The following is a 14950-nucleotide window of genomic DNA, read 5'->3' as shown; positions in this document are numbered from 1 at the left end:
TTTGGCCTGTCCACCACTCAAGAATTCTTTTTTGTCTCATCTCTTTGATTGATTTACAGTTGTTCTGGTCATATGCCCATCCCATTGCGGTACTTGCGCTCGTGAGAGAGTTTGTAATGCAAGATGACGCGCTCAGAGAGGATTAACAGAGTGAGATATCTGATGAGTGATATGATGAGTGGGGGTTAGAAAGAGAAAACGATTGTGTGGAGCTTTCGTGTGCATACATACATATGTGTGTATGCGTGGCTGCACGCTTTGTTTACATTTTTGCATGCAGCTTTGATCATACGGTGGGCAGCTCAAATCTCAAAAGCTCAAAGCTCACAGCTACACGAAAATATCAAAATCAGTTTGGTCGGCACTCAACCTCCTCCCAACGGTTTTATACCCCTTGAAAGTTAACCAACATAATAATCGCTATTTAGAGATATATTTTAACTAAACTGAAAACTTTTTTTTCCAGCATTGCCACCAAGTTGGCCAAACACACACACACAACACTTTCCATCCGATATCTCAGATCCATATAAGAAACTATGTACAAAAAAAAACTAACAAATAGAAGGATATTCCAGGGGATGATTAAACCCGCAGAAGGAGCAGCAATGGCAGTAGCAGACCAGTGCCAAAGAGAACGAGCCGCGACGATCCGCTCCTGTAGCCGCAGGCCAGTTGCTGCTCCTCAGAGCCAACGCCAAAGGTGCACTTCTCATCGTAGTAGTTGCCGTAGATGGCAAAGGTCAACACGCTGCTGACCTCAACGGGGTCGCGCAGGGCAAAGCGAACCTCATGCTGGTAGCTGTAGCGGGAATTCAATGCAAAAGTTTAGAGATTGCAGGAAAGTCTCCCGACTGCGATGAACCACTCACCTGTCCTCTGAGGGCTTCTCCTGCGACCACTCGAACTGCGATGGCTTCAGGGGCAGCAGGTTATCCAGCACGGAGCTTGGCATCAGCAGAAACTCGCTCGACTCCGGGTAGGTGACGCCGATCTCCAAGCGGTTGAAGGCTGCACGCGGCCCCTGCTCCTCGAGCTTCTCCGCGGATGGCAGACCGCCGCACTCCTCAAGGGTGGGACCGGAGCACGCAAAGAGGCCACAGTTGCGTATGTAATTGGCGTCCACTTTCTGCTCATTGCGCCAGCCATCGTACACCGCCAGCCGGTAGTTCGCTGCTCCGACACCGCCTCCACCCTCCAAGGGGCTCCACTCGATGTCAAAGTGGCAGCAAAACTTTCCATAGCAGATGTGCGACGTGAGGCTGCCCGTTTGGTTGCCCAAAATCGTCAGCAGCTGCGTCTGATAGTTCTCCAGGTAGTCCCGCTTCATGAAGAAGTTCGAGCTGCTGATCGCCGCTCTGGGACTGCTCACAGCTCGCCTCTGACGCCGCTGACGCACGGGCTGTCGTGCCGCATATTTGGGCACCTGTGCCACATGGATACTCCGCTCGCCGGTGCCCTGCACCATTACGCTGGTGAGGGCGCCCTCACGTCCATGGTAGATGCCAGAGCCACTGCTACCCACCGAAGGACGACTGGCGCCAGCAGCAAGCATATTCACATCGTTTGCGTACGCCCAGGCCTGCTGTGTTTGCACACCTATCGGGGGGGGGGGCAGTGGAGAGATACAGAATAAATGGGTTTGTGGTGTGGTGGGGGAGGAGCTAATCTTTAGGGCACTTCATCTGGAGAGGGCGTCGCTGGTTAAATGCCAATTAGGGCTGATAAGGCAACGCCACTCACCTGTGAGGAATGGCAGCTGGGAGAACCACATCGACGGGTATACAAAGTCCGTGATGCCATGCTCGAGGATCAGCTGATGGGCCGGGGTATAGAACAGGATATCGAAGCAAATGAAATGGCCGAAGGTAACGCCAAAGTCCGTCTCGAAGGTCTCCAACTCTGGCTCGTAGGTCGTGTTCCTGTTCTCTCCGTAGAGATGCACCTTCCGGTAGCGGGAGACGACCACGCCCTGGCGATCGAAGACCACATTCGTGTTGTGGACATTGAGTCCATCGGCGGCACAAGGCCGTGTATCCTCGGGCGTATCCGTGCACAGCTTCTTCTCCGACACATTGATCACCACGTACTTGCTGACATTGCGCGCGGCACAGGAGAGGGACACCAGGAACTCGGCATAGTAGACCGCACTAGGATCGGTCAGGCAGGGTGCGATCTGATCCTTGGGCTCAGGCACAAATGTCTGCGGACCCATGCTATTTATCGTCAACTCTGGAAACACAATGATGTCCGTCTCGCTGGCATTCGTCGACTGTAAGATCTCTAGATAACCCGCCAGATTGTCCACCCAGGCGGAGGTGCTGACTACGGTGTGCCGGAACTCCACCACTCCTGCCGTATAGTAGTCCCGCTTGGCGATCGACGCCTACAAAAAAGCAAAAGCAAAAGCAAAATATAAATAAATAATTGATTCCCCGGAATGCAAACAACAATTGGAATGTGATTCCCCACCTGATGACACAGGCCAGGGAGCAGCCCGAGGGTCAAGCAGAGCCACAGGAGCCTCCACCCAGAGTTCGTTGCCATGCTGCTGCCACACCGAAGAGTGTCTGTTCGTGTCTGGGACAGTCCGCAATGCTTTTATACACAACATCTAGCAAAATCGTTATCCGCCGCATGGCTAATCTTATCATTAATCGACAGCGTATGTCGCCGAACTCTGCGAAAGAGAGTGGCAGTAGAGAGAGAGAGTCGACAGACGCGAACCGATCAGAGAATTCAAGTTTGCAGGCCTGAAAACCTGAAGACATTCATGTGCACTTTTGGCGGACTAATTTTTACCATGATTGTGAGCCGTGGCCATGATTGTTGGGTTTTTGTGGGCATTGACCATTGGACTGTATTTCGGGTCAACTATTTTCATATATATTACTTCGTTTTGTGTCTTATCGATGCCCAGCCCCAGACTAACATTACTTACTAGTGTTAATCATCAATGGTCTCATGTTCCAAGTACACTCAGTAGAAACAGGCATTAAATGCACCTGAATATAGATCCATTATGATCCATTCATTACCACGTTTTATGTAATTGCTTCATTCATTTCCCCAACTCAGTTATTCTGATTTTTAAGGCGAAAGGCGTGTTTTTTATTTCTTAATCAGCCGTCGGAGGCTTATCAACCAATGATGTTTATCAGATTCGTAGATTCCAACGGTTTCGTGGAAGTTGTTTGCGGTGGTTGTACTTACTCTTTATTTATCCCCAAAAACTTTTTTTGATTTAAACTTTACAAGAAAGTAATATTCCCTTTTATCCGATTTATCAATTTTGAATTTGTATGCATTCGGACTGGTAAAAGCATTTAACAATCCATAATTATCGAATGAAATCATCCAAAGCTATCCAATTTATCCACACAGGCTATCAACATTTATCCAAATCTATCGACATTTATCCAGAATATTTTTATGTGTACATCAACATGTTTCTGAGTTTTTAAGATGACTTTCTCGCTATCCAAGTTTTATCCACATTTATCCAAAGCTATCGACTTTTGTCCAGAATATTTTAATGTGAAAATCAACATGTTTCTGATTTTTAAGATGACTATCTAGCTATCGAAGTTTTATCCACATTTATCCAAAGCTATCGACTTTTATCCAGAATATTTTAATGTGAAAATCAACATGTTTCTGAGTTTTTAAGATGACTTTCTAGCTATCCAAGTTTTATCCACATTTATCCAAATCTATCCACTTTTATCCAGAATATTTTTATGTGAACATCAACATGTTTCTGAGTTTTTAAGATGACTATCTAGCTATCGAAGTTTTATCCACATTTATCCAAAGCTATCGACTTTTATCCAGAATATTTTAATGTGAAAATCAACATGTTTCTGAGTTTTTAAGATGACTTTCTAGCTATCCAAGTTTTATCCACGTTTATCCAAAGGTATCGACTTTTATCCAGTACATTTTTATAAGAAAATCAACACGTTTCTGAGTATTTTAAATACATTCCACGTTATCCAGAAGCTATTCACGCTTATCCATGGCTATTTACTTTTAGCAAAATTATATTTATTAGAAAATCAAAGTGTAAGCCATTGCAAGCTTTAGTATACTTAACTTAATTTATGTTTACCTTATTTGTATTATTCAGAATTAAATAGTAACCATTTATATTTAGTTGATTCGTTTTCCATTATGAATTTCAAAACAATTCAAATGCAAACAATACGATAAACACTTTACATAAATCTGATTCTAAATGAATGGAAGCTTTTGCAGTAATCATTCCATACATCGACACTTAAGCGGAAAGTTACACGAAGTCAGCACTTTGCAGTAAAAATAACTACCATATTCGGCTTGCATTCATCATTCGGGTAATTCCTGCCACAATCCTGCCGGGATGCTCATAAAGGTCTCAGCAAACACTTGAGTCGACTCCACTTTTGGGTTATTATCCAGCCCTTTTGGGACTTCTTTTTCTTGCTGCTACACCTCTTTTGTTGGTTGGAGAAAAAGGCACGTAAACGAGGCACATATCCTCTCGCATGCAGCACTTAATGCATTTCCATACGAGGAGGCAAAGCCACCGAAAAATCCTCTGCCTGCTCAAGAATCTTAATTTTGACTGCAACATAAATTCAAGTGGCAGAGACTGCCAAAGACACCCACAAACACCCACAGACTCCAACAGACTCCGACGGACTCAGCCTCGAGAACAGACACATCCTTCCATTCCCTTCCCCACCTTCTCGACAACCCTTTCCGTTAATCTGCTTCCATGCTCGTTCGTTCTGCTGCTCTTATGCTCTCATTTTTGGGGCCAGGTAAATTGATTTGCGGTAAAAAGAAAAGTTAGAGCCGAAAAAAGAAAATAAAATTAAAAAATAATGTTTGAAAATTTCTTGGTCATATATTTTAAATACGAAAATTCACCCAAGGGAGACGAGCCATGCGGTCGACGCATACACACACCCGCACGCACACATGCATGCGATGCTTCACGGTCCTGCTGTCCTGTTGCCTGCTCATTTTATGCGCAAAACGAAGCGAACGGTAAAACACGTTAAAAGCTAAGACGAGCTAAGGTCCCAACAACAACGAGAACAACGAAAACAACACCAAAAGCCACACAAAGATGTGGAAGCTGCAGAGAAATTGAGAGGCGAAAGGTAGGCAGCAGGAAAATGACTTGCCACACGCACACAACGAAAGTGGGACACACTTTCCATTTATTGGCGAAGGAGATTTGATAGAGGATTACCCACAGATACATTATGCTCGCACACACAACATTTAAGCAAAGAGGCACGCCATGAAGCAAGCATTAAAATTCCTCTAATATATTTGCTGATATTCCTGTTACAAAACGACCCAGAAATCGCAGCTAGCCAGCGGCAAGGTCCCAGGTAAATGCTGGCACAAAAGGAAGGCTGAAGCGGAGGCGGCTCACTGGCGGTTCATTTAGTTTTTTAGCCTGGAACCTGGCCCATATATGTTTGTCGTATATGCACAGGCAGAGCACAGCCCACATGTGTATCGTGCTTGGTGTGTGTTTCGGCTTTGAGTGGGGTTTGGGCTTGGGGGGGGTGACTTGGGTGGCTGGGTTGTGTGCTCCATTCGTTGCTACTTACGTTTAAGCTTCGTATTTAAGCTTTTTGCACGATTTCCTCTAACAAATGGATTTTCACTTGTTGCCCAGTCTCCCATATGTACCATGTGTGTGTGTGTTATGGCCTTGTTGCCGTGCTCATTTTTCTCTAGATCCCCAACGGTTCGGTCTTTTGCTCACAAATAATTTAATTTCTTGGCTCGTCCTTTATATGCATATATTTTTCTACCCTTGTTTATTTCTTGTTTTCTTTTTTCTTCTCTGTGCATAATCCTGGGGGTAGGTAAGATCCCTTGGCCTCAAGTTAATTTTCGACCAATCAATGAACATTGAATCCTCCTCGCTCTCCTACACTCCCGCATTCCATGTCGCTCTCCTTTGCCGTTGATTAGTGACATCATATGCTTTGGCAGTGCAACATTGAGTCACATGAGTAACGAACGCGTGGGTTGAGTGAGCACTGCCTCTGGGGCTTCAGCAGATTTTTGTCTGCTTGATTAATTGCAATTTTGTTGCTGCCCCAAGCACTGGCAATTTGTTAGCCACCGAGCTGAAAGGAAACGCTGGATAAGATGGGTGCTCCCACATGTGTGTGTGCGTGTGCGTGTGTGTGTATGCAAACTAAAAAGTATTATTAATGATTGGCACAACGGGCGGCAGTTCTCAGTTGTCCGCTTTCAGTGTTTTGCCTGCATTTGACATCACTCATACGACGCGTTGTCTGAGATTTATGCCAGGAAGGCTGCGCCCGCAAGGGCTGGGTGTACGCAAAAGGGTGCGAAGTGGCTCTGACTTTGCCGGCTGACTGATTAATAACCAACGCTTAGAGCCAACAAACAGACTAAAAAAGCCCAGGCCAAAACCTAAGATACACTGCCGCCACACAGAGACTAGTTTATAACACACAAAATACGCTACAATAGTAAATGATTGATGGTTGATATACTTCAAAATAAACAGGCCCCAAAGTAAGCATTCAACAGCGGAGTAGAATGCCCTTTGCCAAGTGTATGTCGAATTGCCACACAAACATCCAGAGAGAGAGAACACACAATGAAATTGTCTGTCTGTGTTTGTGTCTCTTTTAAGTCTAAGTCTAAGTCCTTTTTGCTTTTCCTGGATGTAAACAGTGTTCACATGTCTGCGATTAGCCGCACTTTGTGTAGCAAAAGCCAAATCCTTTGCATATGATGGACAGCAAATGGAAACCGAAAGTGTTGAAAGCTTTTTAAGTTACTTCTGTGCAATGTTTCATGTATGATTAAAATTATTTGAGCCTGGCGAAATCTTTGATTTAAGCTTAAAATATTTAAGTGCGCATTTTACAGTTCAAGCTGCACAATTTTCATTGAGTTCTGAAGCACATTTGAAGCCTTTTGTATACCAGAGCTTTCATCAATTACTCGTGGCCTGATTCGAGTCCTTTTATGTGTACGAGTTCATAGCCCGATTCCTGGCCATGTCAGACCTCTGATTTATAGTTGGTGTATCTGTGTGTGTGCACCTGGTTTAATAGCCTTAAACGCGTTGGCTAATAAGTTTGCGCCAGGACTTGGCGTTTGCCTTTTGCCTTTTGCTCTTTGAGATTTATTGACATATAAATTTAATACCCATCCACAGTCATTCCATTACCCCTCGATGGCGCAGCAAAGTTAGGAGCAGTCGTTGATTGAATGCGCTTTACTGCCTGGGATTTCCGTTAGTAAATTGAAAAAAAGGTCCCTAGTTTTTCGGGTATTTTCTTTACTTTTTTTTTTGGGTTGTTAATTGAAGAACTAAAATCGATCGCTGCCGAGTGGTTCCGGGCAGAGCCAGAGATAGATCCAATGTCGTTTCATTTCCTTTTACTTTCGATTTTGCAATTTAACTTTTGATTAGCATGAAATAAAGTTAGTTGCACCTCAAACTCAACCCTGTTCATATTTTTTCCTTGACTTCTTCTGGGTAGTGGATGGCTGCACCTTTTTCAATGTCAGCGGAATGCATTTGGGAAACTTTCTGCTCTCTCGCCGGCAAATGGGACTTTTTTTCAATAGACAGAATCAAGGGCCATTAGTTTGACTGATTTCCTATGGCTGGTGCGAGGCAGTTTCGTGCAATGGAATTGAATTGAATTGAATGGAATGCCCGACCGCCATGCATGAAATGGATGCATGACAGGACAAGACCAGAACCCAGAAGCAGACCCAAACCCAATCAGACACCCACAACCATCCATTCGGGTGCGAGCATCTCTAAGCCCCAGAACAGGATACAAAAGCCATAAGTCAAGCAGCAGCAGCAGCAGCAGGAGAGCACACAAGGACAAGCAGCACGACTCGAAAATTCAATTCAATTTCTTAGCTCATGAAATGCTGCCAGAGCATCGCGACATTTTCCAGCATAAGAGCTGCACGCGTGAGGCACGAGCCGAGGAATTGCATTTATCAAAGAAGGCTAGCAGGGAGCTCGCTTCACTCTATACAGACTTACAGGATATATTTTTGGAGATTTTCTAACTTAGAAAGAAGTTATTTCCCAGCAACAAAAGACTGTGCCTGCCAGCGGCATTTTTTCCTCTGTCATATTGAAATATATATCCAATCACGAGCCTTCGTTCAGCTCTAATTACCAGTTGTCCTTGGCACACGGAACACGGTCTTCTCCCAGGAAAAAAATTCTCTTACAGTCGGGCTTTTGCCTTCGCCCGGCCAGGTTCAATGCAGTTCAGTAAATATTATGCTAAATTGAGATAATTTGTTGGTTGACACACCCACACACACACAGTTATAGCCACAGTTGTGGGCGTGTCGCAATTTTGGCTCCTGGCTCCTGGCTCACCGGCTCCACCGTGTCCTTGTGCCATGATGCTGTAAATGGATTTGCATGTAAATTTGTTTTTCGCCTTATAGTCGCACATTTTTTTTTTGGCTCGATTTTGCACACTTTCTTGCAGATTTCTATCGTAATTGGTGGCTTGTTACGGGCAATACGTGTGTGGTGCAGGGGCATGGGCATGGGTTGACAGTCCAGCAGTCACACACAAATTGCAGTTCCTTTTTGGTCGGAAGTATCCATGTAGCCAGGGGGTCCCTGCCGTGCCTTCAGTTTATTATTGCCGATTATTCGTGCTCGCACTTCTCGTATTTGATAGCTGAAAATGGGCTGAATTGAGTGCCACCAGGGATTCCTGCTGCCGGCTATGCATATCAAATGGAGTTTACAATAATTTGAGTGAGTATTTCCGCACTTATTTGGGTGCAGATTGAATCACGGAGGGGCGTGTGTACTGTTGGTTGTTAAATTGTTTGTTGACAGTCTGAGTTACTCCAATTTGGTAGATGGGAAGTGGAACACCAAGCTGAAGCTCAGACCAAGTGGCGCTGCTGCATGACGCGTGACGACACGAGCAAAGGACCAGCCACGTACATGATGGAAAAACAGAAATTCGATGAAAGTGGAAGGAAAACTACGAGACATTATTTGTTCGGCTTATGAATTGCTTAAGACAAAGGCCAAACGTAATCGATATGCAATTTGGTGCACTCCAAGCGTTAGACCTTACAGAACAGAGATGTATTATGGATCCAATAGGATCCATGTCCATATCCTAATTTAAGGCTCTGATTGCAGGTCCAAATTTTCGATGCTCTCTAATCTTTTGCCCAAGTATTTGTTGTGAGAAATTCGGAGAGAATTTTACCTCTGATTTGGCTGCATCCCACTCAAGGTCTTATGGGTATTACTCGTATTTTTTTTGGGGGGGGGATACGGGCAGTTCTCTGTTGCTGCCTGGCCAAGAGGCTTCGTTTCGTTGCATATTTTTGTTGAAAAATATGAAAATATTTCAATCTAAGTACCCAAGGCCCAAGCCCGCCATTGCTTGGGCGGTTTTTTCAGGCCTCTGTGGAGTGATTTCGGACAGGGGATGATGGGGAAAGGGAAGGAGACTCGAGTATTCCATGCACTTTCCTCGCTGCTGGCCTTATTTATTGCATACTTGCCGCAGAGTAGGCCAGAGTGGAGCTCCACTCCTGCCTCTGCTCTGTTTTGCATTGTCTGTCTCCAAGGACGAGTCAGTGACCGAAGCAGCCCAAAGAAAAGGGCAGCAGTGGATCCAACAGTCCGAGTCCCGAGTCCCAAGCCCAACTATCATAATAAATATTGTGAGGCTGTGGGGCAAGTCGTGTGTATAAAATGGTCATTAAAAAGGGAACATAGGAATAGTTTTATGCTTCAGCCCTGTGCCCCTCCTTGCACCCTCCTCCGTTTGCTGTGCTGTGGCCATGTGACAATGCAATTAATTGTTTTGTTTATCGGTTTATCGTAGAGTTTACGCTTGATTTGACCCAAAAATCCAACCAAATCCATGCCGCCCGCTGCCTCGACCCTGCTAGCCAGTGCCCATTTATCTGCTGGCCTTAGAGGCAGAGATAACACAGGCAGCGCGTGGCAGGTGGTGGCTTGTGTTGGGTCCGTGCATTGAAGTGTGACCAGAGCAAGCTCCCCCGAGAGCCTGAACTTTCGACACAACTCAAACGAGTTGGAATTGAATTCGTTGTGCTTTTGGGGCTATTTCTCTTTTCCTCAGACCTCCTCCACTCAACACTCAACTCTCGCTTGAAATGTGTCTAATTTTGGTATTTGCATTTTTCGGCCAGCCACAGGACATCCAAAAATGGGCAACACAATGCCAAGGGCCCATTATCCATGAACATGGCAGCCAGTCAGGAGGCAGGAGGCAGCCACATAATGCGCTTTTCAAAAACTAATACGAATATAATGTGTGTGTGTGCCCGTGGCTGAAGGGTTGCCGGCGGCGGGTACGGGCACTGGCGGCCAGAGTGGCATCCATTGCCACATCAAGTGGCAAGGACAGCCGTTGCATTGTTGTGACCACTTGCCGCTGTGTGTGTGTGTGTGTGTGTGATCGAAGGACACTTCAGCCAGTGTATGCACATAAATATGGGAAAATATTGATGCCACTAGGAGGCGAGAGCTCACCTTTGCCCACTTTCTCTTTTTTAGTTATGGGACGCAGCAGGCGGAGCCGCGTTCACGTACCCTGAAGCATCGTCGATCGAAGTATCTTTGAGCTGAGTTCTAACACAAATCATTTGCAATTCGGGGGCAGGGCAACGCGCCAATTCAAGCCAATTCGAGCCGTATTGAAGCCCAAAGTTGGCCCACGGCAGCAGCTTGCCTGGCGATCCGAGGAAGCGTCAAGAAAGCTTTCCAGTTCATATTTATATTTTACTTTTATTGATTAACCAACAAACCAACATCTCACTCAAGGACTCCACAACCCAAAGAGGGATTTCTGATCATCTCTCTCTCTCTTGTTCTCTGATTATTTCTCTTGTTTTGAATACAAATTTCATTCACATTTCATTACAGTTCGTGCAGCGCACTTTCGGTTAGTTCTGTGCTGTTTTTGTTGCTGTTTTTGCTGGTGTCCTTTACGCGTCTGCCTAGCGATAATTAAGGCAATTATAGATTAATGAGGGACCGTGCCATTCAAACAGGTACCGCAACACCGCGAAAGCCGAGATAATAAGTATAGCCACGAGCATGCAGAGCAGAGTCATCCCGGACAAATGTTATTAAAGGTAATCAGGTACACATCAACATTGTCCGTGTGCACAGAGCTTCTTGCACGGTGACATCCACCCAGCCGATGCCGAGTACGAGTTAGCGATTATTTTCAGCATTTTCAACACGTCAACGCTACGTGTTGATGATGCCAACAGTTTTCCATTTACCCATTTTCGTTTCCAGCAGCCAGCAGGGGCCACAGGACGGCAGGGAGTTCGGGAAACGGAAAGAAATTCAGAGGCTGCGCTCCATTACAATGGCATTCCTATTGCCAGAATTTACACACGATTGCACAGCGGGGAGCAGTGGGTGGCGGATGCGCAGGGTGGGGCTTTGTACGTTTCTATTTCATTTCCTTCTCTCTTTTTCTTTTTTTTTTTGCATTTTTATTACTGCCTGTGCTGGAGAGTCCATTACTGTTGTCGAATAATCGGTGCAACGCATGGAACACATGCAACAGATTGGGGCACAACATTTACCCAGATCTTTGGGCAACATTCTGATTCTACACCCATGGCCAGGCCATACAGGTTTTATGTCCCTTTTTGCCGCATTTAAAAGCTAATTGAATAGTCTGCTGATTGATTGAGTTCGTTTCATTTTCCGTTTGATTTTGATATTCCCCAAGGAAAATCATTTCCCGTTGCCCCTTGCCTCTCTCACAAATCCTTTTGTTGCTCTGCTGCCCATTGAGCAGCGCTCTCTTCCTCTCTCTCTCTTCCTCTCACTTTCTCTCTGTGTTTTTTTGGCCACTTGTCCACGTGCCCCCCCCCCCCTCAGGTATACACATGCAGATGTATAATTGAACAGGCTTGGGCGGCCTGGGGCCTTGCCTGGAAAATACATGTATATAAATAAGAAGGAATATGATTACGTATACGCAGCGTGGAACTTCTTCAACTTCAAGTGCGTACAGGGGCAGGGCCTCTCTCTGTGTGTGAGTGTGCCTGGTCATTACGCACGTAGTATTTGTATGAATGGAAGCTACAGCGAAGCACCACAATGGCTGCCACCTCCCTGTGCGGAGCACATAAAAATAAATCAAGTTTTTCTTCATTTCCTTTGCTTGCTTTCTTTTCGCTCCTCTTGTTTTTTTCCGTTTTGTTTTTGTTTTGTAGGCCGTGCCGTGCCTTTTTGCTTTCACTGCCATTTCAATTCTGGATAGTTTCCAGTGGCAACTGCTCCAGATTTTATTCGCACAAACTCTTCCTTGGGCATGCCCTTGGGTAGGGTATTTAAACTTTATTTCTTTGGCTGGCATACCTAAAGGGGAAGGCCTGTACCTGTGCCTGATGGACGGCTAAACGCGTTCTTTATGTACAACTAAATGAAGTCCAGCAGGGGACAACGACATGAGCGACAGCAAACAGGCGAAACAGAAATGGGAATACAAGCAGAAGGAACTAACGCAGCGCCAGAAAGGACAAATAAATGGATCAAGCAACAGATAACACAACCACAACAAACGGAGAGAGAGAGAGAGCGAAAGGAAGAATGCACCCACAAATGCACCCAAAAATGATCGTGAAATGTTATTGTTTATTAGCTTATTTTAGTTGTCCAAATAAATGCCCTAAAATAAGCAACATCAACTCTTCTTCGCCAAAAAACTCTTCTGAAAATTCTTCAAGTTGGCTCGACGCTGACTTCAAGGACCATTTGCTCCCTTCCATCACCACGAAGCGAAAATCCTGCAACAGTTGTTACAATTTTCCTGTTACCAAATGGTGGATTTTGCATTTTTTAAAGAGATTTTTGCGGATATATAGAGAGGAAGGAATACGTAGAGGAAGTGATTCGGCCTACAACCAAATTGTTGTGTCGGCCAAAGTACATTCAAAAAGTTGATTTAAAATATATTATTAATTATATGAGTGTTAATTCTTAATTGAGGCATTCCATCGACTGTTCTTAGACAGATTTTACACTACTTTCCCACTCGTTGCAGCTAAAAGAAAACCAAATATTTGTATTTTACTTGAAAATGCTTAGGCCACAAACAAACAAACAAAGACAATCCTCTTATTGTTCGAAGTTTCGAACCCTTAACGAGCATAAAATGATTTTTACAAACCTGCAAACAATTAGAAAATTGCATTAAGCAACAATAAGGGGGGTAAAAGAGGCAGTTTGTGGGGAAGTTTTCCCATCATCCCTTCTACCACTCCAGTCACCCGCTCACCCTCTGTACATATTTACAACACAACATTTTAATAAAGTCAAAAAGGCGCCAGCCAGCCCCCAACAAAATAGCTTCAGGGCGAAAAAAACAACAACCAAAAAGGAGACAGCAATAGCGCTCTAGAAAGAGAAGGCAAGTGTGTGTGTGTGGGTGTGTGTGTGAAAGGTAAGACCTAAGGGGAAGAAGCGTAATAAAAATATGAAAATCAAGTGAAATCATTTCCATTCAAATTCAAATGGCACACCAGAACGAGAAAACGTCGAAAACGTCGAAAAGGGACAGAAGAGTAGAAGGAGGAAGGGCGCAGAAGAAGTCAGTCTTCAGTCCCTGCACTTGGGGGTGAGTCTTTTAGTCATTCCTCGAGCCAAGGGGCTTGAGTTTGGGGGGGGCACCACCTGAAAACTGATATTCAATTCAATCAGTTCTGCCTCAGACCTGTGGGGCATACCAAACACACAAGCAAGAAATGGAAATGGAAATGTGAATGTGAATGGTTAAGGGAATGTGCGTGTGAAATCTGAACCTATATTTTAGATACATTTTCCAAATAATATCGTTTTGCCCTGCTCTCGAAACCTGAAAGCGATATTTTAGTTGCTTTAATCGATAAACGATAATCGATAAGCGATAACCGATATGCCATTTGGTGAGTAAATTTGAGCGCGTTTTAGGGCGCTTTTTGAACTGATGAACTGCTGCTGGGGTTGGATCGAAGCGGTGGTTCCTCACCTGTTAGTGTATGTCTGCCACCACAGCTCCCCCCCACCACGTAGACCCACAATCCCAGCATATTCCGCCTGATGCTGGCAACTTTGCGCCTCCTCTCCATTCGCTTGAACAATAAATTTCAGCAAATAAATCAAAATGTAACAGAAGCCGTGTGGAATTTTCAAGTGGCAGGTGCCACAGGAGCAGCCACCAAGCCACCAAGCCAACAACCAAGAAAAAAGAGAGCAAGGGAAGTCAGCAGGAGGGGTGCAGAGTGTGGGGAACAAAGTTTTTGATTTTCTGTGGAAAAGAACAAAAAAATGTTTGCCCAGGCCTCGAAATCGAAGCGAAAGTTATGCCAAAAGAGCAGAGAAGAGAGTGAGAAATAAAGAGAAAGAGGGAGACTCCAGATCCCTTAATGAGAAATGCCAGCAACAATAATTCTCAGTTTTTTGCGTGTGTCGCGCGTCATGCGGCAGCGCTTCTCGGTTTACTTTGCCACGACTTTGCTCTCCACAGCGCTCTTCTATCCGCGCTTTGGACAAACATTGGACACCTTTTGAGAGCTTCACAGTTTTGGTTTTCCTTTTGGCCCCGCAGGAGCGACCTGAAGAGGAACTGCGACTGCCACTGCCACCGACACTGGCACTGTGGCTAGCAGGGGAATGTGGCTAAGCAAATGATGTTAAATCGCACGGAAAGTCACAGCGTGAGTCCTGTCCAGTCCGTCAGAGTCGGCCCAGCGGGTGGACCGGTCCAAGAAGCTGTTGCTGTCACGACAATCGTCATTGCCATTGATGCGTGTGTGACACAGCGGGAGGATAGGGCCATTCGAGGGTGCCCATGCCACAGCCTCCTCTGCTGCTGCTGCTATTTCTGTTGTTATTGCTGCCACG

At 45.2% G+C, this 14950-nt stretch overlaps 1 protein-coding gene across 1 annotated transcript; it reads right to left on the bottom strand.

The window, feature by feature from the left end:
* Window positions 1-417: 417 nt before the first annotated feature.
* Window positions 418-2567, bottom strand: LOC117588592 (vanin-like protein 1). Its single transcript, XM_034279997.1, has 4 exons — window positions 2473-2567; window positions 1744-2386; window positions 873-1599; window positions 418-802 (listed from the first exon to the last, which is right to left on the bottom strand). The coding sequence occupies exons 1-4, from the start codon at window positions 2545-2547 to the stop codon at window positions 586-588; spliced, it is 1662 nt and encodes a 553-aa protein (XP_034135888.1). The 5' UTR covers window positions 2548-2567; the 3' UTR covers window positions 418-585.
* Between the last annotated feature and the right edge of the window lie 12383 nt (window positions 2568-14950).

Source organism: Drosophila guanche, unplaced genomic scaffold (genome assembly GCF_900245975.1).
Source record: "Drosophila guanche unplaced genomic scaffold, DGUA_6, whole genome shotgun sequence".
Classification (NCBI taxonomy): domain Eukaryota; kingdom Metazoa; phylum Arthropoda; class Insecta; order Diptera; family Drosophilidae; genus Drosophila; species Drosophila guanche.
Note: the sequence above shows the minus strand (reverse complement) of the source record. Positions and strands in the feature narration are given on the sequence as shown.